The sequence below is a fragment of the Aphelocoma coerulescens genome, chromosome 13, assembly GCF_041296385.1.
Source record: "Aphelocoma coerulescens isolate FSJ_1873_10779 chromosome 13, UR_Acoe_1.0, whole genome shotgun sequence".
NCBI classification, from domain to species: Eukaryota; Metazoa; Chordata; class Aves; order Passeriformes; family Corvidae; genus Aphelocoma; species Aphelocoma coerulescens.
This window is the reverse complement of record NC_091027.1, coordinates 4,001,673-4,026,130: the sequence shown is the minus strand read 5'-3', so window position 1 is coordinate 4,026,130 and position 24,458 is coordinate 4,001,673. Positions and strand designations below refer to the sequence as shown.

General features: G+C 42.0%; 1 protein-coding gene across 5 annotated transcripts; it reads left to right on the top strand.

Annotated features, from left to right (window-relative positions):
• Positions 1 to 4,963: 4,963 nt before the first annotated feature.
• UBLCP1 (ubiquitin like domain containing CTD phosphatase 1) lies at positions 4,964 to 17,916 on the top strand. Of its 5 annotated transcripts, none has more exons than XM_069028568.1 (12): positions 4,974 to 5,070; positions 5,825 to 5,907; positions 7,373 to 7,566; positions 8,421 to 8,512; positions 8,924 to 9,009; positions 9,098 to 9,213; positions 10,284 to 10,382; positions 11,349 to 11,386; positions 13,474 to 13,572; positions 14,023 to 14,139; positions 15,494 to 15,621; positions 16,896 to 17,916. In XM_069028568.1, the coding sequence occupies exons 3-12, from the start codon at positions 7,413 to 7,415 to the stop codon at positions 16,921 to 16,923; spliced, it is 957 nt and encodes a 318-aa protein (XP_068884669.1). In that variant the 5' UTR covers positions 4,974 to 5,070; positions 5,825 to 5,907; positions 7,373 to 7,412; the 3' UTR covers positions 16,924 to 17,916. The 5 variants fall into 5 exon arrangements, with proteins under 5 accessions (XP_068884671.1, XP_068884669.1, XP_068884666.1 ...); XM_069028565.1 differs by having other exon boundaries at positions 5,740 to 5,907; XM_069028570.1 differs by lacking the exon at positions 5,825 to 5,907 and having other exon boundaries at positions 4,964 to 5,011.
• Positions 17,917 to 24,458: the final 6,542 nt, after the last annotated feature.

The window sequence follows — 24,458 nt, the reverse complement described above, 5'->3', positions numbered from 1 at the left end:
TGTTACTTCACAAAAGAAAAGGTTTTCTAATGAGCAGATCAGGTATGTGGCATTACCACTGTCTTGTCAGGCACGGCTTTTTAATAGCACCTCAACTTTCCGCTTCATTTCTCCAGAATCTTGAAAGCCTCTCCTGCATCTGACACTGCGTGGCTGAGAATTCTGAACTCAGTGATTATTCATCTCTCATTATCAACAAAAGCCTTTGGATTCCAGAATTTCAGTGATCAGCAACTGAGGACTGAAGGGCACTGCTATGGTGACATCTCATTAAAACTTTGAAAAGACCTTCTCAGAGTTCAGATAATGTGGAAGCTTGATTTGTCCATGCAGATGGACACATGCCAGCACCCCAAACTGCTTACAAAGAAAATCCCTCATAAGAACACTCAAAGAGCAGCAAAATATGCTGACGTGGAAGGACACTGCATGCATAAGGTGGACAATAACATGGGCAGTTTTATTTGAAGCTTTTTATAAACGACAGTTTCAAAAAATATTCATACATACATACATACATATGTAAAAGCAAAGGAATATCTTAATGAGTAGGGTATATTGCATCAAGTCAGACAAAAGTTAAATAATGCAAAAATCAAGATTGCCTGTGAAACCTAATTTGGTACCTCATGTGTTTAATACTAGTGGCAGCCAGCCCCCAAAAGCCTTTGTGTTCCCTTCTTGCAATTTTATCTCATTCACTAAACAAAGGAACAAATAAACTTTAGTTAAATTCCTGCAGAAACCCATACCCAGAAACAGAAATTGGGAGCATTACTGGGCAGTGGCAACACTAAGTGCATTTATCTCCGATTTAACTACTCTCACTCCATAGTCCCATCTCAAAAATTCCTGGTTTTCACTATCTGTGACCCTATTTCCTAAATTTCTCCCCATCACTTAGCTTCTCATCATCTCCTCATTTTTCCTCTCATTCTTGCTGCTTTTCAGAGCTCTTTCTAGAATTCAGACGGTTTCTCAATTTCCTATTTGTTTTCACTCTCTTCAGAAAACCACTCCTGTAGTACCACTGATAATTAAATCTCTCATATGATTACATATATCTTTCCCCTCTCATAATGCTGGAGAGTATTATGTGCTCTCTTAACAGCTGCTGTGATTTTCAACGTACCTAAAGGAAAGCCAGAGCAATCTCTGTGTTGGGAAGCTGGAGAGCTGCGTGGTGATGTAAGGAAAGGGATGAATCAGGTTTTGTTCAGTGAACAAAAGCATCACAGTTCTTTCCCAAGATCCCTTGCCAGTGGGGCATAATCTAGAATACAAAGAATCGAAGTAAATAAAATAAAAATCATTGGGCTGAATAGTGACAGAAGAATTAACAGTTGCATTCAGGAGGTGGAAGATCATATGGTACACAGGAACAAGCCTCTGGTATTTATAGCATCTTGCAGTGCCAACATTCACTAAATAATCCTGAAAAAACTCCTGTAAGGAAACTACACAAATAATATTCTAACCTCCCCTTTACTGATAAAGCAGCTGAGACAGAGACTGTATTAGTGATAACCTGAAAATGAGCTTCAACCAGGAGACATTTCCATGTCTCCAGCCAAGCTGGCAGCTCCTAAAGGATTACTGAACTCTGGGAATGCGGCGCTCGGAGTTGTGCCCGGAGTCACAGTGACTCAGAATCACAGGGAGCACTCAAATGCTGCATTTCTGGGGCACAGGGATGGCAGTGTCCAGCACACCCCGCTGGCTGCTCTGCTGCAGTCACTGGTGATGAGCAGGGCAAGAGGCTGAACACAGGGCTGTATCAGGCTGCAAATACTTGGATGGTATCGGACCTGCAGAGTTTGACATCCTCAGACATCACTGCTTCTACTACCTGCTTAGAACAAATTGTAAAACAGAGAAAAAGGGGCTGGGAAAAAGCAATAAAGTATTGTAGGAAATTGTAAAAAGAGGCGTGAGGGGAAAGGAAAAAGCATCAAACAGACTAATAGTAAAATACACTGGTACAAAAATGTATTTTAAGGATTCTTCTATTTTTAGTGGAGAATATGGGCTCTGTTCTGGATTTTTTCCGAATGTGGATTCAGTTTAGAAGTGGGGTAGAAAGGCTGGTGCATTATCAAGTGAGTTTTCTGAATCAAAAAGCAATTTGAAAACAAAAAAACCCAAAACAAACATTTAAGACCTTGAAATCTGTGCTGTTGGCCCCTTCATAGTCTGCAACACATTGACATCTGCACTGACTCTCCCCCATTAAAGTCACTGAATAAACAAATATTTAGCATCTCTCAGCCCTGCAGTATCATTGCCTTTTGCTTTCCAACTCCTTCTATCACAGAGATGTCATCTAATCTCTTAATTCTCAAAGCAACCTTTTGAGCTTTCCACAGGGTTTTCGACTTTAAATGATGATTTCAAAGGACTCTTACCCAGCATCTCCCAGAGCTGCTAGAGGGAATTTTGCTCTCTTATATGCAGCATGAACAGCAACGTAGGAGATGAGCTCCTGGGTTTCAGTGCTTATGCACAGGAGCATATTGCACAAAAGGCTCAGAAATGCGTGATGTGAACATGAGGCACGGGAAGGGAGCCAGCAGGCATCAATCTGACATGCAGCCACTTCCTTTATTTCACCCTGGAGCATCCCAGGATGTAGCAGTGCATATCAAGGTGAAAGGGAATGTGCATTTGCTTTCAAATTTCCCCACTGCTCTTCCTTCCTCCTTGCCCTGCTAATTTACCACAGTGCAAACCCAGAGTCCCACCACGAAACACTTTCCTCAGTACAAAGACTGTGCTGTTTGGACTTTGAATTGTAATTATATGGTTTTAGCCAAATTCGTTTGCCACTTTGCATTTAGTAACATTAGGATTGAGCACCACCATGTGTTTCACAGCTAAGTAAAATGATGTATTTATCTGCACCACATGAATGTTGTCAGAGCATCTTTCAAGGATACCAAAACACCAGCATCAGGCCAGAAATTATATGCAAACTTATACTTTTTCATATTACTCCTCAAACAGAAATAAAACCAACAAAACCCAAAACCCTACTGGCCTCCTTTTCAAGAGAGCTTTTTATAGGCCAACCAGAAAAGAACAAAAAGTACTTTTAACAAAATTGCAGCTACAGAGGTGACCACACTAGATGTCATTTTTGTTGCCTGAATTTTAAGCAGGTCTGGAGGGTGCATATTTTCATGACAGGACGTGACTTTAATTACCAGTTGCAGCTTTGGAAGCTTTCCAGCACTAGTGTCACATGCTGCCTCTGTGCAGAGGACAACTGTGTGTCATTCAAGCAAAAAGCAAACCCTTGGTGACTGGAGTACAAGCAGAGTGACTGGTTTTACGTGGATTTAGGTGCAGTCAGAAACTAAACTTGACAAGAACAGTCGTTACACTGGTTTCCCATTTGTACCACTCTTCTAGAAACCCAAGTGGTGTTTTTACACTAAAACTTGAATACAGAACAAACTGAAAGTACATATCCAGGCAGGAAATACATTAACTTAATATCCTTGCAGGAAAGAGATCAGGCTTCTACAGTTTTTGCTTATACTGCCCTTCTCCACTGAGATTCCCTTAGAGTTGGAATGTCTCCTGCAAGATCCAGCAGCCATTCTGAAGACACTTTTACTCGGTGCATAGTTGTTTACCTCTGCTCTCTGCTCTTTTGTTCCCTTCCCTACTTATTACCAAATTAAACAGGGAAAAATTACCTAACCTCTCAACACTGCAAGACTTAAGGTAATGGAGGACTGAAACCTTCACTTCCTTCCTCAAATTTAATACCATCTCTACTGATACCAAGCACAACCATAGTCTCTGTCACCTCCACGTGATTTCATGTAAGAAACCACACTTTATCACAGAATAATGTTCTTCCCTTTAAACTATTTCTGCAAAGCAGAACCACTGAGTAAATAAGGCCATTTTGTGGCAAAGTCTATTTTTTCCTTCTACATCTGTTGCCCAAGCACAGAACCACTGCAGCTGAAGGCAGTTCCCAAGAATGACAACAGCAGTCGAGAAGTGTCAACAGACACAACAATGTGCCTGGAAAGAGTCAGCTTTAGGAGCAAAGAGAGTTTTGAGTCATAGAATCACAGAATGGTCTGGGTTGTAAGTCCCGTTAAGGGTAATTTCCTTCCAAACCCCCAGATGTGGGAAGACACCTTCCCCTGGACCAGGCTGCTCAGAGTTCCATTCAACCTGGCCTTGAACACTTCCAGGGACGGGGCAGCCACAGCTTCTCTGGGAAACCTGTTCCAGGACCTCACCACCCTCACAGGGAAATTTCTTCCTAATATCCCATCTAAACCTACTCTCTTTCAGCTTGAAGGCAATCCCCCTTGTCCTGTCACTCTAGGCCAATGAACAGAGTGTCTCTCCAGCCCTCTTGTGGTCTCCCTTCAGGTACTGAAGGCTGCAATTAGGTGACCCTGACACCTTCCCTTCTCCAGGCTGAACAATCCCAATTCTCCCCGCCTTTCCTCACAGCAGAGCTGCTCCATCCCTCTGATCATCTTGGTGCCTCCTCTGGACTCACTCCAGCAGTTCCACGTCCTTCCTGTGCTGGAACCCCAGGGCTGGAAGCAGCTCTGCAGGCGGGGCCTCAGGCGGGACCCTTGGGTACAGAACAACCTCCTTTCACAGCTGACAGCGGAAACGAGACACTCATGGCAGCACCTGCCCGTGCAAATCGCCTTTCCGGCCTCCCCGGGGCCGCGGCGCAGCTCGGCCTCAGGCCGGCGCTGAGGGGCCGCGAGCTCCGCGGTGCCGTGGAGTTCCCTCCCGGTTTCCTGCGTGACCCCGCCGGGAGCAGCCCCGCGGAGCTCCCGTTCCGCCCTCCCGGGGCACGGCCCGCAGCATGCCCCCGCCCTGGCTCCGCGCTGCCCGGGCCCCGCTCGGAGCCGCCGGTTCCCTCGGGGCCCGGCCCCGCGCACATCCGGGCGCCTCCCGCTTCCGCCGCGCGCCAGTTCCGTTTCCTGCGCGGCGGAGCCGGGACGGAGCCGGTCCCGCTGCCGGGGTGAGCGCCCGCTCCGCGCTGCCAGGGCGGGGGGCGGATCGGCGGCCCCGCACAGCCCGGTGGGTGCGCCGGGGGCCGGGGGGGAGGCCGGGCCGGGCTGGGCGCCGGGGGCGGGCGGGTGTCGCGGCCGGGCCGGTGTCCCCGCGGGGCGGGCGGGAGCGGCTCCGCAGCCCCGCGGCCGCCGCAGCACCGAGCGGGCGCTCCCGGTCGGGCCGTGCCGCTGCCGGGGCAGCCTCGGCGGGGGAGAACCCCCGTCCCACACCGCCGTGCTGACACCGAGCGGCTGCCGGCCCCAAACCCCGTCCCACACCTGTTACGGTGCTGTGGAAAGTGCGGCCCCGTGCGCTCATCGGGCACTTCGGGCGTTTTAAGGGGGGGTTTATGTTTATGTTGCTTAGTGGAACTTAGAGGTGTGGGTGCTTCTCTTCTGAATCGTCCAAGGAAAATGATGTAATGCTGCATTTTAACAGCACAACTTGAATGCTTTCTCTGACTCGTGGCCTTCCAACCCGTTGGGTCTTGGTGGCCCAAGGGTCTTGTAAAGGCTCTGAAGATGTAATTAACCAAAGGAAGCTGTATGAGCTTCAGTTCTGCACAGCACCCGGCCTCGATGGTAGAACCCTTGGAAATCCCTGTGTCTTTTTCTGCTCCTAAACCATTTTCCCATTTTTCTTGATTCGGACCCTGCAGCGTTTTCGCATGGAATAAAAGTGTCTTGTTTCCAATAGCATTTGTCATGACAGGGCTGTAGATCTCTAAGGACTGAGGGTTGGTCCAATGCTCAGCTTTGGAGGGATGATCTTTTCCATTTAGCACTGGACAGAGACTGGAGAAGTTTTCTTACAGTTCTTGCTGTGTGCATGTCCTTGCAGAACGATTTGAGGTGTATAGTACAGGTAAGGAAACAGGCAATAAACTCTTCTTTCTAACTTACTCTGAAGAATTATGGACAGGAATAATTTATGATAACGACACTATGTATCAATAGTGCTCCACACCATGCAGCCTTAGCCTCAGCAGAATTTCTTAGTGCTTCTAAGACCCCTTTTTCATGAGTCTTTTTCACCATGTCATACAAGGTCCCTAACTGATTTGACAATATTTGGGGGGAAAAAAAATTGTTTCCCAGTAATACCAGTTTTCAGTTTGTTTTCAGGGCTCCTAGGCAATAGTGTGGAGGGTGAGGCTTGTAGTGTCCTCAGCAAGGAGGTTGTATCTAGACTAATTCTCATCTGCTCTGAGCTTAGTGGCTATTGCCTGAGCAATTACAGGTTTGTTCCCAAGAGCCTTTACCGTGTAAAAGAGAAAGTATTTTGTCTGAGTGTGGGTAACCTATGAGAACACAAAGGTAGAAAGGAAGAAGAATCAGAGTTTTGCCTTCTGAGATTTTTTAAAATTGCCAGACCTGCATTCCTTGAAGGTTGATAACCCTAGACTTTTCACAGATCTGCTCTCTCTTTGAATGTCAGTCTTTTGAGGACAGTTTCACCATCAGTGGTGCAGAGGCCTTCTCTGCATCTCCTGACAGTCTGTAGCAGCCTTGTCATACCTATTTCCTTGATTCTGTTTCCAAGCCCTAGCAGACAAAAACCATGTTTTTCCTTTTGCATTAAGCTAAAAATCTTGGTTTTCTGCTGTGTTCAATGTAGGACTAAACTGTTAAATACAATTTGTATAAATGATGCTGTGTAAATTAAAGATAGTATAATTATGGTTATTTTGTCAGCAATGCAATGAAAGTGCATTTCTTAGGGTGTAATTTCATTGCGTGGGTGTGTGTTTTGGCTTTGTTTTCAAATTCCTGCTTTGATATTGCTACAGTGAGATGTGGCTGGGGGTATGTATTACTGCAGGTATTGCACAGTGGAAGGGATTTGAGAAATCCACTGCCAAAAATGGACTCCTGGGCTCAGAACTATTTTTACGGCCTTCTATATGTTAGGGATTTCATATTTGCTGTTTTGTTATTACATCTGTAAAGGCACCCATGGCTGGTTTGGTTGCATAAGTATTGCAGAGGACATTTCTGAGCTTTGCAATGGCTTTTGTGGTGCTGCAGTGCTCTGCTCGAGTGTGCAGTGCACAGGCTGTACCTGCCCAGAACACACAGCAGATGTGAATGTGACATTGCTAAAAACATCAAAGTGGAACTCAGAGCCCCAGTTTTAACACTGTTCTTTCTCCCTTTGTTTCAGCACCTTCTCAACACATTTCTCATCTGCTCAGGGGAAACAAACAGCTCTTTGATGTCCAATATAATAAAAAATCAAGAATGCTTTAAGTAGATGTTGCGGTTTGTCTTCTGAAAAGAGCAGTTCTCCTCTTTTGTCCTTACATGATCTTTGTGTTTGCCTCCTGCAGCATATTTTTCATCCAGCCATACTGAACATATGCTTCAAGGATGTCTCTCTCTCTCATAATAAAATGGGGTGGACAGGAGTACACAATAACCTCGCTGTCAGAAGAAGACACAGTGTTGGACCTGAAACAGTCTCTGAAAGGCCTTACTGGAGTGTTACCAGAGCGTCAAAAACTGCTTGGGCTTAAAATGAAGGGTAACTGTCCTTACTTGCTGTTTGCTGGGGATGTGCCTGAGATATTTAAGGGCAAATACCCCCTAATCCTAGGCAGGGTGTGTGCACTAACAGGGCATCCACCTCCCAGTTCTAGCTCTGGAGTGAATGTGAATACAGACACTTCATACATCACTGGATATTGTTTATTATTAATATATCTACCTGGTCATTTTTTAGTGGTTTACACTGCCCAGTCCTGGTGGGGAGGAGAACTGGGGGGAAAAAAGTAAACCTCATGGGTTGAGATAAGAAGAGTTCAGTGGTTGAAAGATAATAAAATACAATATAATACTACTACTACTACTAATAATAATAATAATGAAAAGAGGAGAGAGAGACATAAAACCCAGGAGAAACCAGTGCCACAATGCAGTTGCTCACCACCCACTCACCGATGCCCATCCAGTCCCTGAGCAGCAGTCGGTGTTTCCCAGCCAATTCCCCCCCGTTTCCACACTGGCCATGAGGTTCTGTGGCATGGAACATCCCTTTGCCCAGCTCCCCCAGCTCCTTGTGCACCTGCTCACCGTCAGAGCACAGGAAACTGAGAAGTCCTTGATTTAGAGTAAGCACTGCTTGGCACCAGCTAAACCATTGGTGTGCCACCAACGTTATTCTCGTACTAAATCCAAACCACAGCACTGCACCAGCTACTAGGAATAAAATTAACTCAATCCCAGCCAAAACCGAGACACTGTATATGGAAGATGGTGATAACACAGCTTGGGGTGTCTGGTGTTTTACAAGGAGCTTATTTCAATTAAGTATGGAATGTATTGACATTTTTCTAAAATCTCTCTAGCCCAATAAAAATAAAATTGCTTTCATTATAGGCAAACCTGCAGATGATGATGTTAAGCTTGGAGCCCTCAAGTTGAAACCAAATACTAAGATTATGATGATGGGCACTCGTGAGGAGAGTTTGGTAAATAATTTTCTTGTTTGTTAGCTTAAACAGGAAAAAATACTTCGTGTCTTCTAATTGTGATTTTGAATTTTGAATATTCCACTCATCATTTGGAAAATGATAGTACAATAGATTTCTGTTTGCATTTATTTTTCTATGTAGAGTAAGCTTTCCTGCAGAACTGAGAGCAATGTATTCATGAAATTCCTGTCTTGTTCTGCACTTGAAGTACAAACCTATTATTGTGATACTGACTTCTCAAATCTGAACAATCATCAGTATACTTTAGTAATTCTTTCCACTAGTAAAGTGAAGTAATTTTGGTTAAATAGTATTCCTGCCCTGTAATGTGCAGTAACAGAAACTTGATATCCATTGTTATTTTCCTTCTGTGATCCTTATTATCTTTCATTATTTTTATTCTTCTAGGAAGATGTCCTTGGGCCACCTCCAGATAATGATGATGTGGTCAATGACTTTGATATTGAAGAGGAAGTTGTGGAAGTAGAAAATAGGTTAGGAGTTCAAGTCATTAAAACAGTTTGTTATTGACTGCAGAGTGTACATTTTAATTAACTTAAACTTTTTGCATTTTTACATCAGGGAAGAAAACCTACTAAAAATTTCCCGTAGAGTTAAAGAATACAAAGTGGAGATTCTGAATCCTCCTAGAGAAGGGAAAAAGCTGCTGGTGCTAGATGTTGATTACACATTATTTGGTGAGTTTTTATTCAACTTATGGTTTTTGTTTGTGTAAGAGCTCAATTTATTTGCCAGATCAGGTTTCTTGATTTTTGCTTTGCTGTGTTGTACAACATAACTTCTGCTTTATATGATTTTTTGTCTTCAGCTCACATTTTAAAAAGCATTTTAAAATATTGCGTGTTGTTGATTTTAGTGCAGCAACTGTTTAATTGCTGCAAAAAGACATAAAAAATCAGCAATTTAGTCTTCTGTCCTGATAGTCTTTCCCTTGACAGCTTGTATCTTGGCCATCACAGTGGCAGGGCAAGATACTGTAAAATAATGATCCAGTTCTATACCTGATTGACTCTACTTTTGGGAGGCGTGGGAGAACAGCTTCAAATTTTAGTTACATATCATTACTAAACATTCACAAAAACATGTTTTACTTGAAAATTCTGTCAAGCTGTTTTTTTCTGAAAGCCAGGATTTTCCTTCTGACTTACCTTTCTGGCTTGTAGGTGTGTCATGACAGCGTGACTGTCAGCAGTAAATAATAGCTTCCCTTACACCTTTCCCTTAGCTTTCCTTTTCAATGAGATTTGTTTCCAATCTGACACCAAAGTTCAGCCTATTTCTGAGTTTAAAATTTTTATGGAGAGGTCTTCTGCTGGCAGATTTTGGCAGCAGTTTTGGAATTGGAACAGGGAATGTGTGCATCCCTGAAATGATCTTAGTATGTGTTCACACAGTTAACTGGACTGGGTTTGAAGGAATCTGTTTCATATCTGACCAATTACAAATTAGCTAAGTGCACAGATGACCTATTTGTCTTGACTCTTCAAAGATACTGATACCCAGAGATCTCTGATTTAATTATTGCTAACCCCTCAAGTACATGTAAAGACCAACAGATAAATATTCCCTCTGCTTTGTCTTTCCCCCTTTAAAATGAGAACAGGAGCTTGATATCAATTCATTCATTATCCTAAAATGCCTCCTCCCTCATTAAACTCCTTGGGTCTTTGGATAGAAAGGAAAATCAGACTGGACTTTAATAGCTAATACTTTAATACTGAATTGCTTCTCTCATATTCTTTTAAAGACCACAGGTCATGTGCTGAAACTGGGGTAGAGCTGATGAGGCCATACCTCCATGAATTCCTGACTTCTGCATATGAGGACTATGATATTGTAATTTGGTGTAAGTATTGTACTCAGTACCTAAGAGTTTATTGTAAATTGTCATCCAGAACAGAGACTCCTGGTGGGAGGTTTTTATATTGCTTTTTTAGTGTGAATCACAAGATCTAAAACAATACAGAACTGTTTGGCTGTAATTCAGACAATTATTAAGAGATATTTTGGAAAAATACTGATTCTTATGTGAAAAAGCACCACATACTGCTCACAAGAATGTGTCTAGTCACAGGATGAAGCTCAGCATCACTTTACTGTTACTTTGTACAAAGAAGTGCTTGAAGGAACAGAGCTGTATAATCAACATTAGAACAATGTTTCATAGTGATTTTTACAAATAATGTCAGTCCAGACAATGCATAGTGAACTGCCAAATGAACCAAACTCTCCTGTCTGCAGGGGTAGTTGGTCCTTTGCCTTATAGTTCAATTCCTGTCCAACAGCTGGAGAACAGACTTTAGCCAGTGCAGGGTTCAAACCCTATTAAAATTGTATTACCAAATGTCATTTTTGTAGCCAATGTGTCTGCATATTCTTAGATCAGTAGACAATGTTGCCACTTCATCCTTTCCAGATTTTATGTATTCCTGTCATTGCTTCCAGGAGGAAATCCTGCACAGGCAGTGTGGTTCCTCAAGCCAGGTGTATCCCACTCTTATGGTCCTGCAGGCTGTACTTCAGTAACAGCTGATCTAGAAAATGGTTTAACTATTTGCAGGGCTTCATCTAGTTGTTCATTTGAAAAGTAAGCTTTTCCAAACAAAAATAGTCTTCCATGAAGGAAGACTTTCCTTAAGGCAGTGGCCCTAAAAGCTGCAACAAGGGTGGATCTTTCTGAAATTAAATTTTGTGTAAAAATTTTACATATTAAGTGAACAAGTTCTTGGGTTATTTCTTTTTTTTTTTTTTTTTGCCTGCCAATGACTTATTTTGATAAAGTATTCTTTCTGTTTTCTCCCTTTTGTTTCAGCTGCTACTAATATGAAGTGGATTGAAGCCAAAATGAAAGTAAGTTGCTCTGAAAACATGTAATTTGTTTCTGGTCTGGGTGACTCTTCGTGCAGTTGGGCTCATGCTCAGCATAGTAGAGCAGGTTAGAAACTGAGGAGGTTGTATGAATCATAACCTGAGTTGTTTCAATTTCCATAGTCACTTTAAATTATCACAAAAAAAGATTAAATCTAATTTTAGAATTCCACACAAACTATCAGCAGTAGGTGCTAAATTTAGCAGAACTAAACACAAGTCAGTACCTGCTGGAACTTGGATTCATCACGCAGCCCTGCACAGTTGCTTTCATCTTACCCTCTAATTATAGAGCTTTACTCTTTAAATGTGATTTTTTTTAAAGGAACAGACAGAGTAGGTTATCAAGAGGAAACTCTTTTCATATTTATCTTTACTTCTTGCAGCTAGGGGATTCTGTTGCTTCCTCTGCCTTATTAAACATCCCACAAGAGCTCTTTCACTTTCTGGTTTCTTCCCTACTGGAATCAGGCAGGAAGCCAGTTTTGAACAGCTGACCTCGTGGTAAACATATTTACAGTCAGGCTTAGCTGTAAATCTAATGAGCTTACTAAGAATTGCTGTGTGTTTGGTTGGTGGCTTGGGGGTTCTTTATGTTCATAAATCAAAGATTATTTCCATTCCAGGAAAAACCTTTCCAAATTTAAGCTTTTATTATGCACAGTTTTTTCAGGTTTTCACAGAGCAAAGCACATTTTTCCAGTGTTCTCTTCCTCAAAATAATTAATTGCTACAACTTTTTCTAAACAAAAATACCTCTCAGAAATGAGAGCCTTTAATCAGAACTATGAAATGAAGTTAGTGGAAGTAAAGTCGAGCGTTGAGCCTTGCAAACATTGCATTCTTGTGGCAGTGTCCCATGTTTATATTATGTTGTCAGAGTAAGTGTTAGGACTCAATCTTGTGGAAAACCATTGTTCAAAATGGGCTCTTTCCCCTGTGCTGGTCACCTTTCTGCATTTCTAGGTTACTTTTCCAGCCCTCCTCCTGGATCCTGATCCATTGAGATTCCTGCCACTAGATGCCACTTTCTGTTTCTCCTTAAACTGATGGCACCAGGGGTGCTTCCCTCCAAGAGTTTCACTTTTGGTCAGGGAGCAGTGATTCCAGCTGTAGTTGGCATTAAAGTTTCTGTTTTAAACTACAAAGCAGGAACAGGATTAAAAAAAAGGGAGTATCAGACAAACAAATTTAATCTCTCGTTTACCACCCTCTTTATGCCTGGGATTCAAACAATCTAGAACAGCTGGTTCTGTCAGTGTAACAGGATACTGACCCAGGTAGGTAGAGCATTTCATTTGCAAGATCCCCTTTTTTATATAAAAGCAAATCAGTTAAATATGGCTGGATAGTTGCAAGAGAGCTGCTGCAAGTATTTTCTCCCTGTTACGTAGCTTTGCATATTGCTGCTGTTTCACACACCAGGAATTGTCAGCAGTATCTGTGTTGTACCATGTCAGCAGATTTTACTGGTACTTTTCAGCTTTGGAAAGGATTTGAAATGGAAATGATGCTCTCTTATCTAGACAAAGTTTTTATTTCTAAAAAGGTTGTTTTCCCTAGAGTATTTCAGGAGTTACCAAATCTTAAAGGTCCAAATTGACTCTAATGTTTGCTGTCTTGGGCATGTGCAGGAGGGAACAGTGACAGTGAGCTGTTCCTGGATGTTCCATCTTGGGTTGGGCTGTGATTTGTGCACATCACTGTGAGGAACAAAAAGCAGCCAGTACACAATTGCTGTAAGGTTGAGTGTGTAGAACTTGTTGTGCACAAAGGTATGAGCAAAACCCCTCTGTATTTTGCCTTCTCTGCAAAGTTGTTTTGATTTTCTGCTGGCATCAGCTGTTAAGTTCCTGATACTAAACACTAAAAATAAATCCCTGGGTGCACTTTTATGATCCTCATTGTGTAACAAATCTAAATTTCCCCAGGTATCTATTTTTAGCGTGTCTCTGGTAAACCTCCACAGCTCATCTCGTGACAAACAATGTACTGTAATGGTGGCTCCAGTTGTTCAGCAGTAAAACTGTCATTATTAGAAGCTGTAATAATAAATCTTTGTGATGCAGGAGCTTGGGGTGAGTACCAATGCAAACTACAAGATAACTTTCATGCTGGACAGTGCTGCCATGATAACAGTGCACACTCCTCGGAGAGGACTAATAGATGTAAGTACCTGGTTTTCTCCTATCTTTTTCTACATTCAGCTGGCATTTTATCACACAACTTTAAAATATTCAACAAAAGAAGTTGTTCTGGAGTTTTCATGCAAGAAAACTGCAAGAATCTTGGAACCAGAGATTTTTTTTTTTCCTACTGAAAGTCTCTATTAGTGTTTTGAGTGGTTTATTTAGATGTCACAGCTTTCAATTCAAACTGTAGGTAACAGTTGCAAGAAAACTTGGTACCAACAGAAAGGTTTTCCTTAGTGTGGGGGGTATTTCTGTTACATTATTTCACATCTCTTCCTTTGTTAAAGCCAAACTACCTGCTAATGGTAAAGCAAAAGAATATAAGTGTCCATTCAAGTTCGGACTTAGGTTCCTATAGATGATATTTTCATCTTCTGCATATGATCTGATTTACCTCAGATACCTTGTATTGTGTTGTATTTGCAGGTGAAGCCTCTTGGTGTTATCTGGGGAAAGTTTTCAGAGTATTACAGCAAAAAAAATACTATTATGTTTGATGATATTGGCCGAAACTTCCTGATGAACCCACAGAATGGACTCAAGGTAAACTGGAATTTTCATTTATCACTACTTTTTCTTGATACTTCAAGTAGTACTTTCTCCTACTTCTTTGCTGTAGCATAAAGAAAGACTATTCTTAACTAGCAAAGATGCATATTTTATTACATTTTTTAATTTACAGTGCCATTTGTCTGGCTTAGTATTTCCTTAATAGTTGTATTAAATAAACCTTGTGTCACTATTAAGTGAGCATTTAAGAGATTACCAAAATCAATGAATTTGTTATTTCTGCTTAAGTTATACCTGCAAGCTGTAATCAAGCTGGGCATTGCTGACAGGCACCATTGAAATATGTGATGTTCAATCTCCAGAGTGGTCATATTCAAAAATAAGTCAAATAACAAGTGGCTGTACTTCATGATAGTATGACAGGATAATCACAAATATTCTGTTGTGAGAAGTAATTAGTCACTTGAGCCATTTTGAATGCACACCAGCAAATATTTCATTTTATACAACTGTCAACCATCATGTGCTCTGTTAAAAAATTACTGCTGGTTCTGGGTAAGAAGAATGCAACATAAATTTCTACATATATATGATGGTAGAGCTGTGTGGTACTAAAAGAACTTACACAAATCTCTCTAAAAAAGAAAAATATGTTTTCAAATGCAGAAATCCAAGATGGTATCTCTTTGAAAGTATCCATGGTGTGAAGAGGATAGCAATTGATCTAACTAGATGATCTTAATTGGAGGGAGAATCAGGAATAGCAAAGATCTTACTGGGAGGGGATTATCCAGAGAGGTCCCTCTAGCTCAGATTGGAAAGGTGTTTGTCAAAGTGTTGTTAACAACTGCAAGACAAGAGCATTGAATCACTAAAACAAGGCCCAGGTATAATGTATTCCAAGCTTAAAGCAGTTGTCAGATAAGCTTTGCTTCTAACATCTCTTTTCACAACAGCTCTGGTTGCAGTCAAGGGCTTTTTGTTGAAAGAAAGCATCTGGTTCCAACAATGCCACACAACTCAGAATGCTGAGCTGAAAACCCCTCCTGCAAAAATCTCTCTGAAACCATATTAGAAAATGTGGCAGTCCATTCCAGATCATTTTATCAGTCTGTCTGATAGGGGAGGGGAAGAAGAACTTCTGTCTGAAGTACAAGAGAAAAGAAACTTGGTGCAAGGCAAAAACCTCTCAGTCCAGTTTGCATGAACAGGACAGATTGGATCTGACCACTGCTGGGAAAGGCTTTTCTTCCTCTTACCTGTGAAAAGTTATAACTTGTCATAGTACTGAAAATATATTTCAGTCAGGTGGTAAATGATAGAGAATCTAAAGCATTTTTTCTTTCTGTGAGCAAATGGTTATACCCAGTTTATTTATTTTGTATAGATAAGGCCTTTTATGAAAGCACATTTAAATCGGGATAAAGACAAGGAGCTTCTAAAGCTCACCCAATACCTCAAAGAAATAGCAAAGTTAGATGACTTTTTGGAGCTGAATCACAAACATTGGGAAAGGTAAGAACAAAGTCAAAATTCTTGCTTCTTTCTATCCCTGACTCCTGTATTTTGTTTAAGGTTGTCTCTACAAACACCAGAAACAATGGAACTGATTAACTCTGGCATCACTTACAGTTATAAAGGTCCTCTAGTTTGAGGAGAATTTTAATAGGGTTGTAGTGTTGGGGCAGCTTCCCTAAAATGATAAGATTTTGGCAGAACGTGTCTGTGTTTTCATGCTTCTCCAATATTCAGCATTGCACATTATGTAATTGTGCCTCCTAAAAGGAAAAGAATTTTGAAGGGACCTGGTCCCTGGAAATCTCTCTCTTTCCACCCCTGCAAAGTTAGGCTGTGGCTTCACATCCCAACTCCTTTGTTACGAAGCAGCTTTTCTGGTAGTTCCTTCAGGCTGGTGTTAGTGTGGTTCTCAGGCACCATCCAGGTTGGGTGGTATTGCAGGATTCATCAGCTGCAAGTTACTGTCTTATGAACAAGAATTTTCCAACTGCTCAAGCAAAATCCTTCTTAATGGTTTTATGCAACAGCCTGAAGCTTTGATGCATGTGAAGAAAAGCTGTGGGAAAGCCACTCCTTTGGTGCTTAAAAAAGAAGCCTTACAGGCTTGATACAATTTCATTTTTCTTATTAGAACAGAAAGTGAAATGTTAAACCTTAAAAGCAGTGAGATTCACTGGATATTTCACACCATCAGTGAAATTGGTTGGATTCTTTCTCCTAGAGTATTTGCAAAGCCTTCACTGTCACACCACGTAGCCAGATTGCTCCAGCTCTGTTGCTGAGAGAGCTGAGATCAGAATACAAGCAGTTCAGAGTCACTCACATTCTCCAGAGAAGCTGCTGCAGGGCTGTTCTTTTCAGGTTATGCTGGATCAGTTCATTAAAGCCCTGAATTTATTTGAAGGAGTGCCATTACTAATGGACCTTTTTATCTTAAAGGATATAAAAGCCACTTTTCCAGCTGATGTAATTTTCCATCCTCTTAGAATGAGACAGGTTTCCATTTCCTTCCTGCCTTTTGTTTAAAAAGCCTGATAGAGTCTAACTAAAACATGACTTTGAATTATCACAAGATAACCTATCGTGGAATTGAAAGATGGTGAAATCAAATAAAAATCATAAGTGGTATTGATTGCATTTCCAATTGTTGGTTATCAGTAGGAGGATTGTTGGTGAGAAAAGAAAGCAGAGTCACACTTTGGTCTTAAGCTCCCAGGTATATTTGTGCCCACCTCTTACTTGGTGAAAAACTGTACTTTTGTTTCTTTCAGGTATCTTTCAAAGAAGCAAGGACAATAACACTAATAAAACTGTGTGGCACTGAATTGAAGGGAACATCACTAAGATCATTGGACTTTTCCTTGCTTTTGTGCTAGAGTATAATAGTGCTGGACACTGGACCCAATGCCAGAACGACTGCTAAACTTGGTCTTCCAGTTGGTTGGTTGTGGGTTTTTTAAAAGATCACAGCAATAAGCTCAAAGTGGGAGAAACAAGTCAGTTGCTTTTTCTTGCATTCAGTTCTGGTGTTACTTCTCAAAATACTTCCCTCTCCTTTGCTGCTGAAGTACAACCATAACCATCAAAGACCAAAACCATTCTGAGACTAGAAAAAAAAAATATTTAGACCAAAAAAGTTGATTAAAAAGCCAACCTTGGCAGTGTATGAGTTGTGTAAGTCCTCTATTCCCTCCATCTTTAGAAACAGTCTCCCTCTCCTATTCCACTATTTAAGTCTATAAATTACAAGTTGTCTAAGTTTGGTATGTATTAGTATGTCAGTGTTTCTCTGTGCAAGACAGTAAGATGGGAAAGTACCACCTCTGTGGCCAGTTTACCCCAGTGTGTGAACTTGTACTATAAAGCAGTGTTTACTGGAAAACAAGAGATTGAAGTTGGAGGGAGAGAAACCCACTGTTACTTGGTCAGTGAAAAGCAGCCTGCCTGAAAAATCCCCATATGTCAGATAAAGGGTTTAACCTCAGATGGGAAAGTCACATTCCTAACAAAGCATGAACAAAACCCTTGTTCTCTTCTAGCTAAATCTTGTCAAAGTGCAAACACTGTGTTTAAATACAATATTCAGCCATACTGTTCTTAAAATATCATTTACTTGCGCTGCTTATGCCTGCACTATAGAAGTGTGATGTGACTGCTGTTTGGCATTTCCAACACTCGTGCATTATGCAGTTCATGGATTTGAAAGAAGGCTGACCCTTTCAAATAAAAAATGGTATATATTGTTCTTAAGGAACTATAGCAGTTGTGTAAATAATAAATACTTTTTTCATACTTTGTGTCCTGTGCTGCCTTCAATATTTAGCTTGCATAACAGAGGAACCATTGATAATATTAATTTAAGGGGTTTTTGGAGGATTTGTTTGGATTCCAGAGACACCGGGTTAGCATCAGGAGTTGACTGTGGCTCATGTCAGAGTCTGGTTATGTGTCTCTGTGGATTAGGGAAGTGGTGCAGCACCAGACTGGCCAGGAAAGGAGCCTTGACAGCACATGTCAGGCTGTCAGGACAGCAGGCACAAATGAGCTGCTGGGACAAGCACGTGAGGCTCTGGCTCAGTGACCTGTCAGAAAATATCCAGGTCCTTGTCCAGGGCTCTGTGTGCTTTAGTGCCAGCCCCAGCTTCCTTTGAAATGAGCAAATCAGAAAACTGATGTACAAAAGTGGTGGTTTAGGTAAGTATGGAGTGTGAAGATCTGCAGTTTTGTCTCCTAGAGCTGATTTCTGATCGAGGAGCTGCCTAACCCCTGTACAGACAGCACAGGGACAATCCCTGAGCTTAGAGCAGTGATCCTTTCCTGGAAAAGCTGCAGCAGCAATCATGGAATGTAGGGCTGGTGTATGGTGCACTGGAATTCCTTTGACTTTGGACAGTGGAACAAAGTCAAGGCATTGCAGTTAAATCAGCTGTGGAGTTTGTGCTGGGCAGAGAGAAAACCAAACCAAGGGAATGAATTTAAACATCTGCCTGTATTTTGTTGTTCAAAGTTGGCCTACAAACAGAAGGTTACAGTGAATGAGCAATTCTTTTGCTTTATACAAGGAACATTTTAAAAAATCAATCTTGATTTTATTTCAGTGACACAGGGATTTTGTGTGTCTCAGAATTTGAGAGTACTCACTGATCTGAAGGAGATGTGCACTCTCAAGTATTTTATAAGCTGAGCTGGAACATTTGAGTGCAATCTCAATGTGATGGTAACACAGAGCTGTTGCTGACAAGTTGTTATGTCTTTCATGACTAATATCATTTCCCTTACCATATTTTCTATTTGAAGACTAGTCTTGCAGTTTGATTTGGTTATCTTCTAAAAATGCTGCTGGGATTTATTTGGCTGAGACATGGCTGAGATTTTTAAAGTCATGAAGCTGTGGATAAGGCAAGCACCAGCCTGATGTTCAGATGACACAGCACAAGAATCAGGGGTTACTGATAGGAGAGTGGGTTAAAAATGGTAAAAGCAGCAGGAAGAAATCTGGATTCTGTTGCCATGGTTTGTTGTGGAGGCAAGTGGCATCAGCAGGTTCAGAAAAGAGTTCAGCATCTTCATGGAAAAGCCCACAGGCAGGAGCTAAAGGGAATAGGATTCTAAAGGGAATGGGAAGGTCTAATAACCTGTAATAGAAGAAATGGAGGTGCTCAGGAAGATGGGAGTGGGTCACACGGAGCAGCTCCTCACTGTACTACAGGACTGCTCTGGGCTATACCTACAATGTGGCTGTGCCAAACTACCAGAGTAACTGCAAGGATAAATGGGTAGTTTCTGCTTAGCCCCAAAACAACCTATTTATTGCTCATAAATGCAGAGAAAAACACCTGTGCTGATTTTCATTTCTCCTCTTCAGTAGGGAAGGCAGTTTTGACCTACTTGTATTTCCAAAATATAGTTAAGCCTGGAGAAAAACTATGGACATGAAGCTTTAAGGTTTGTTCCCTGCTAACATTTACTTTCCTTTTAGATTATATTGAGGTGCCTAAGAAGTATTTGATCAATGGCTTTCATTATTTCTATTAAAAGAGATGGTATTAAAGCCTAATTAAAGAGAGGGAGTGTACAGCTTAATTACAGAGCTCATAATTTACCGTTCCACAAAACTCTGGAGAAGCATTAAATGGAGTCTGAGATATTCCAAATATTTTCATGTGTCAGAGACTGTCCCAGGCTCCCAGTACACGTCAAACATTTTGTATGTTGTTCTGTCTGATTATTCAGACCAGAAGAGACAGTCCATTTCCAAATGAAGTTATTTCAGTAAGCCCTGGATATCTGACAACTCCAATGGCTCGCTGTGGCATGAATGCTCATCACTGGAGGTACATGGAGTGACAGCTGAAGCCAGGAACTGAACTGCAAATTCAGCTCCACAAATCCTGCTGCATGACTGTGAAATCTACAGCTAGTTGCCAATTTTTATTCCTGACTTGACATTCAACTGACAGCAAGTGGATGCCAAAGGGTTTAAGACAATTTTCCACTCTGTCTGTTCAGGATGTATTTAAGACTGATGTGGGAAGTGCTGAATACTTGCTCCCAATAAGACAAAGGCAAAAACCTGTATTTCAGAGGGTAAAGAGAAGTACACATGTTCCCGATTCATTAAAGCTGCTTAAAACAAGAAATGCTGGGTGAAGAGGCAGAATCCTTGGACATTTCACTGTTGTCACTGCAGCAGCTGTGGCAGGTCCTAGTGGATATTAGCAATTGCTGCACCCAATGGAGGGTGCCTGATGAGGTGCTTTGGCTGGGGGATTGACAGAGAAAAATTTCAGTGAAAAGAAAATGTTGACAAAGAGAATCACAGGACTAGAAGATAAAAATACTGCTCTATCCTGGAGAAGACAAGGGACATCTTGCAGACGTTACAAGTTTCTTGTGTGAGCAATATTGGCAATATCTTGTTACCAGGGACTGGTGCTGACATCTGTGCTTTGAATGGGCTCTGCACGAGCGAGGATGTGATTTAGATACAAGCAGCCTCAAAGATTCAACAAGAACAGCCTCGTGATGGGAGGTGAACAGCTCTGGATGGGTTTTCCTAAAAATAGTGAAAAATGGCTCTGAGGGCTCACAGTGCCAAGTTTGACTCTCCTGGCTTTATCTGCTGCACCACACCACTTTAGACCTGTATCTCCCAGCCCATCTCCATCATCCCCCATTTTCCTTTAGATCACTGATAATCACACAAGGCCTCAACCTCTATTCACACATCAGCCCTTTTCTGATGGTGTTTTATAACAGAGAACTTCAAAATGAACTATTTATATACTGATGAGCTTTCTCATACAGCCCCGAGCTTCATTATTTATGCTTATTTAGGAAGTTTGCTCATTTCTGGAGATCCTTTGATGCTGCTTTGAGCACTTGGTTGCTCATTTAGCTCTCAGGAGTCCGTGCCGAGCTTGGCCTGTGTCCTTGCCACACACAGTCACATACAATGCCATGCCATTAATTTCTATGTCTCTCCTAGCAAATAGTTTTCCCACCAATTCATTTTCTGTTAAGAATGGGTACAAGTCAAAGGGAGCTTGTTCTCAGATTGCATAATGCTCAGAGCACTATGGCCAGGGTGCTGGGCACAGCAAAAAGTGCATCATTAGCACCCCTTGAAAGTTTTTGTTGTTTTTTATTTTCTTCTTAAAACTGCCTCGTTGGAATTGCACACCCACTCTGCTCACACCCCACCATTTGTCAAGGTGTTTATATATCAGAAAAGAGCAGCTTTTATCATTTATCACAGCAGGGGCCAGGTTTGGCTGCAGCTCCTGCGTGGAAGGGGACTGGGTGACCTGGAGCAGAGCCTGCACAGTCACTGCTGCTGAGTGATGTCCCCTCCTCCCCCTGCAACACCCCACAAGACTTTGACCTTGGTGTTTTGAAACACTGAGATTGCATCAGATTTTTAGTACAAAATATCTGTGGTGTTAAAGCATTTGGTATTCAACAGTGGGAGCCTTGTTCTTCACCATTTGTGCTGCTCTTGAGAGCAAAGCAAGTCAAACTCAGGACCAGGGCATCAAAGAAGTCATAGTTCACTATAAATTCCTGAGTCAAACTTCTCAGCCTTCAGATACGATTGGGCTTTTCATCTCCAGCCTGTTCTACTTGCTGCAAGATCAACCCCTGGATTCTGAGTTGGATCTGTCATGCCCCTTCTGGAGCACAGACCCCAGGGCCAGACAGCTGGGCATGAGTGAGGGTTCACAGGCTGGTCAATAAACTTGTTTAAATTGTTTCAAACATCCACAGATGAATAAAAAAATGGGTGTCAAAGCTGAGCTCGTTCAAGAGTTCTGCTTCTGAGCATGTTCTCAAAGTTTTACTGTGGGTAAAAACCTCCTTCCCAGCTTTGTTTTTTCAATGCTCTATGATTTTTTTTCCCTGACTTCTTAAAACTTTCTTGGTGTGGCTGTGTTGTATCTTTCAATCTCTGTTTCTGCTCCATGGCAGGCACTGTGCTGTGGCATGGGAATGACTCAGGGGCTGGAGGAGCTTTGTACATGATTGATGAGCTACAAGCCAAGACCTCCACTGGTGAACACCCAACTTTATCCCTCAGATGTTTTCCCCCCAAGTTTGGGTCATACTGGAAAAAACAAATGGTGGCACAGTAAGAATATTGTAAATTTAACAAATTCTAGTAAAACTTCCTAAGACACTCTGGTTCCTGGGGCAAGATCAGGTGGCTCTAGATTTGTATTTTGCAAAACTTACGATTGTTTATCCAATTTTCTACATTCAGTTCACATTTCATGACATACAGGGGTGTGTGTGACATTTGTGAGCAGTGAGAGCTGCCTCAGTTTAGTGGGGGAACATGAGCAGAATTTCAAGCAGACACTTAAACTGCAACTGATGCACTTTTGGGTCCCTCTGCTGTCCTAATGATGGATATTTCTTGAATCAGGACCAAAATGAGCACATTTTAGGAAAATTTAAGTGTATTAAACTGCCTCAGAGATGAAATTGATAAAGTGATGTGGGATTTTTTAAAATCTGATTAATCCCTTACAGATGTGACCAGACAGAACAGGTATGTCGCAAAATCTTTTCCTATAACAAATGGTACTAAATTAAAATCAAAATAATTGGTGTCTAACACTTGAAGGAAATTCTGAGCTTCAGATACAGAGGGTTTGTAATTACACCTAGGCAATATCCCCACTCCCACAAATAGTAAATTAGTTGAGATAAACACATTCAGAAGCTGTTAAGCTACTTTGGTTTGGATTTAGTGAATAGCTGCAGCTAGAAGAAAGCAGGCAAATAATTGAAATTTCTGACTTCTTTAAACAGAATCAAAATATTGTGTTTTGTATGTGCATTTCCACTTTCAAGTAGTCCTAAATTTTAAGAATTTAAGTAAGCAGCAGTGATTTTTTTTCCTTAATACGATTGGTTTGGTTGGTTCACTAAAAAAAAAAATTAAAAATCAAACAACCCATTGATAAAACGATTACTTTAGATAGACCACAGCTGAGTCAATTTAGGTAGATTTAGTTCTGCAACTAGTCAATCATATAACATTCAGTTTTATGGAGCTGAGATGACACTGTTGTCACTGACAAATGAGTTCATGGCTTTTCCTTCACTCAGCCCAGCAATCCCTGACCAAGTTTATGACAGTTTGTCTGGTTTTAAACTGAGAGATGCTACAAAATCGGTGTCTGTTTAAACTTGGATCACTGATGCAGAGCTATTCATCACCCTCTGATGCTTGGAAAGGGGTGTTGAAGTGCACGTGCCAAGAGCCCCGCAGCTCCCTGCAGGTCCAGGAGCCTCAGCTGGGTGCTGGGATCAGGGATAAGGGTGAATTAGGGAGAAATGCCTGCCTGCATCTCTGCTGGCCCTGCAGTTAACCCAGCACTTCACACTAAGAGGTTATGGGCAGCCGGCAAGATGAAAACCCCAAAATGGGCACTAAATCTTGTGAGATTAACATATAAAATCCCTTAATGGAAATGTAGGCACCACAGGTAATTACAGCTCCACTGTGCCTGACTCAGTCAAATACAGGGCACAATTCCAGAAACTGGGGAAGGAAAGGAAGTCACAGTATTTTCTCCAAAGAAACTTGAATCAAGCCAGAGAGCAGCAGCATTACTAAGCTGTCAGACTATTCAGGCAGTAAGCAGGGCAAATGGAGACTCAAGGGCACAGTTTCCAGCACTGGTCCATCTTTCACAAGAATCAGATGAATTTTAAACCCCCACCTGCATTGCCTTTCCAGAAAGGTGAGCAGAAGCCTTGGGACAGGCATGGGACAAGCACTGTTCTAAGGTCTGGAAGGCAACCAGACAGGAGCTTTTCAGCTAAAGCTCCTGCCAGAGCCAATTAGGAGGCGATGGCTGGATTGCAGCAGCTTTACAGGGGCAGGAGACAGCACGGAGTGACCTGATCTCACTTGGCAGGGACAGCACGGGCAGGGTGTCCTGCAGCCAGTGTCAAACACTCCCCAGCCCTACAAGGACCCAGCAGCAGGTGTGCTCACCGAAACCATTCCTAATCCCTGGATCAGTGCTGCTTCCCTGTTCCTAAATCACAATGGAACACAGGTACAACAGGATTTTCTCAAGACAGCACAGGTGTGCCTCAACATCAACAGGGCAAGGCTGGCAGGGAATCTGCAGGTGCTGCCCTCCTGCATCCCCCCAGCCCCTGGGCTGAGAGCTCCATACCCACACTGTGTCCCAAAGCAGAGTACCCTGGACACCCCATTCCCCCCACAGCCACCCTCTCTCTGCTTTCATCCCCACACCTCGTGTCAGAGACCTTCTATTGCTGGAGAAAAGCCACGGCCACAGAACCACTCAGGC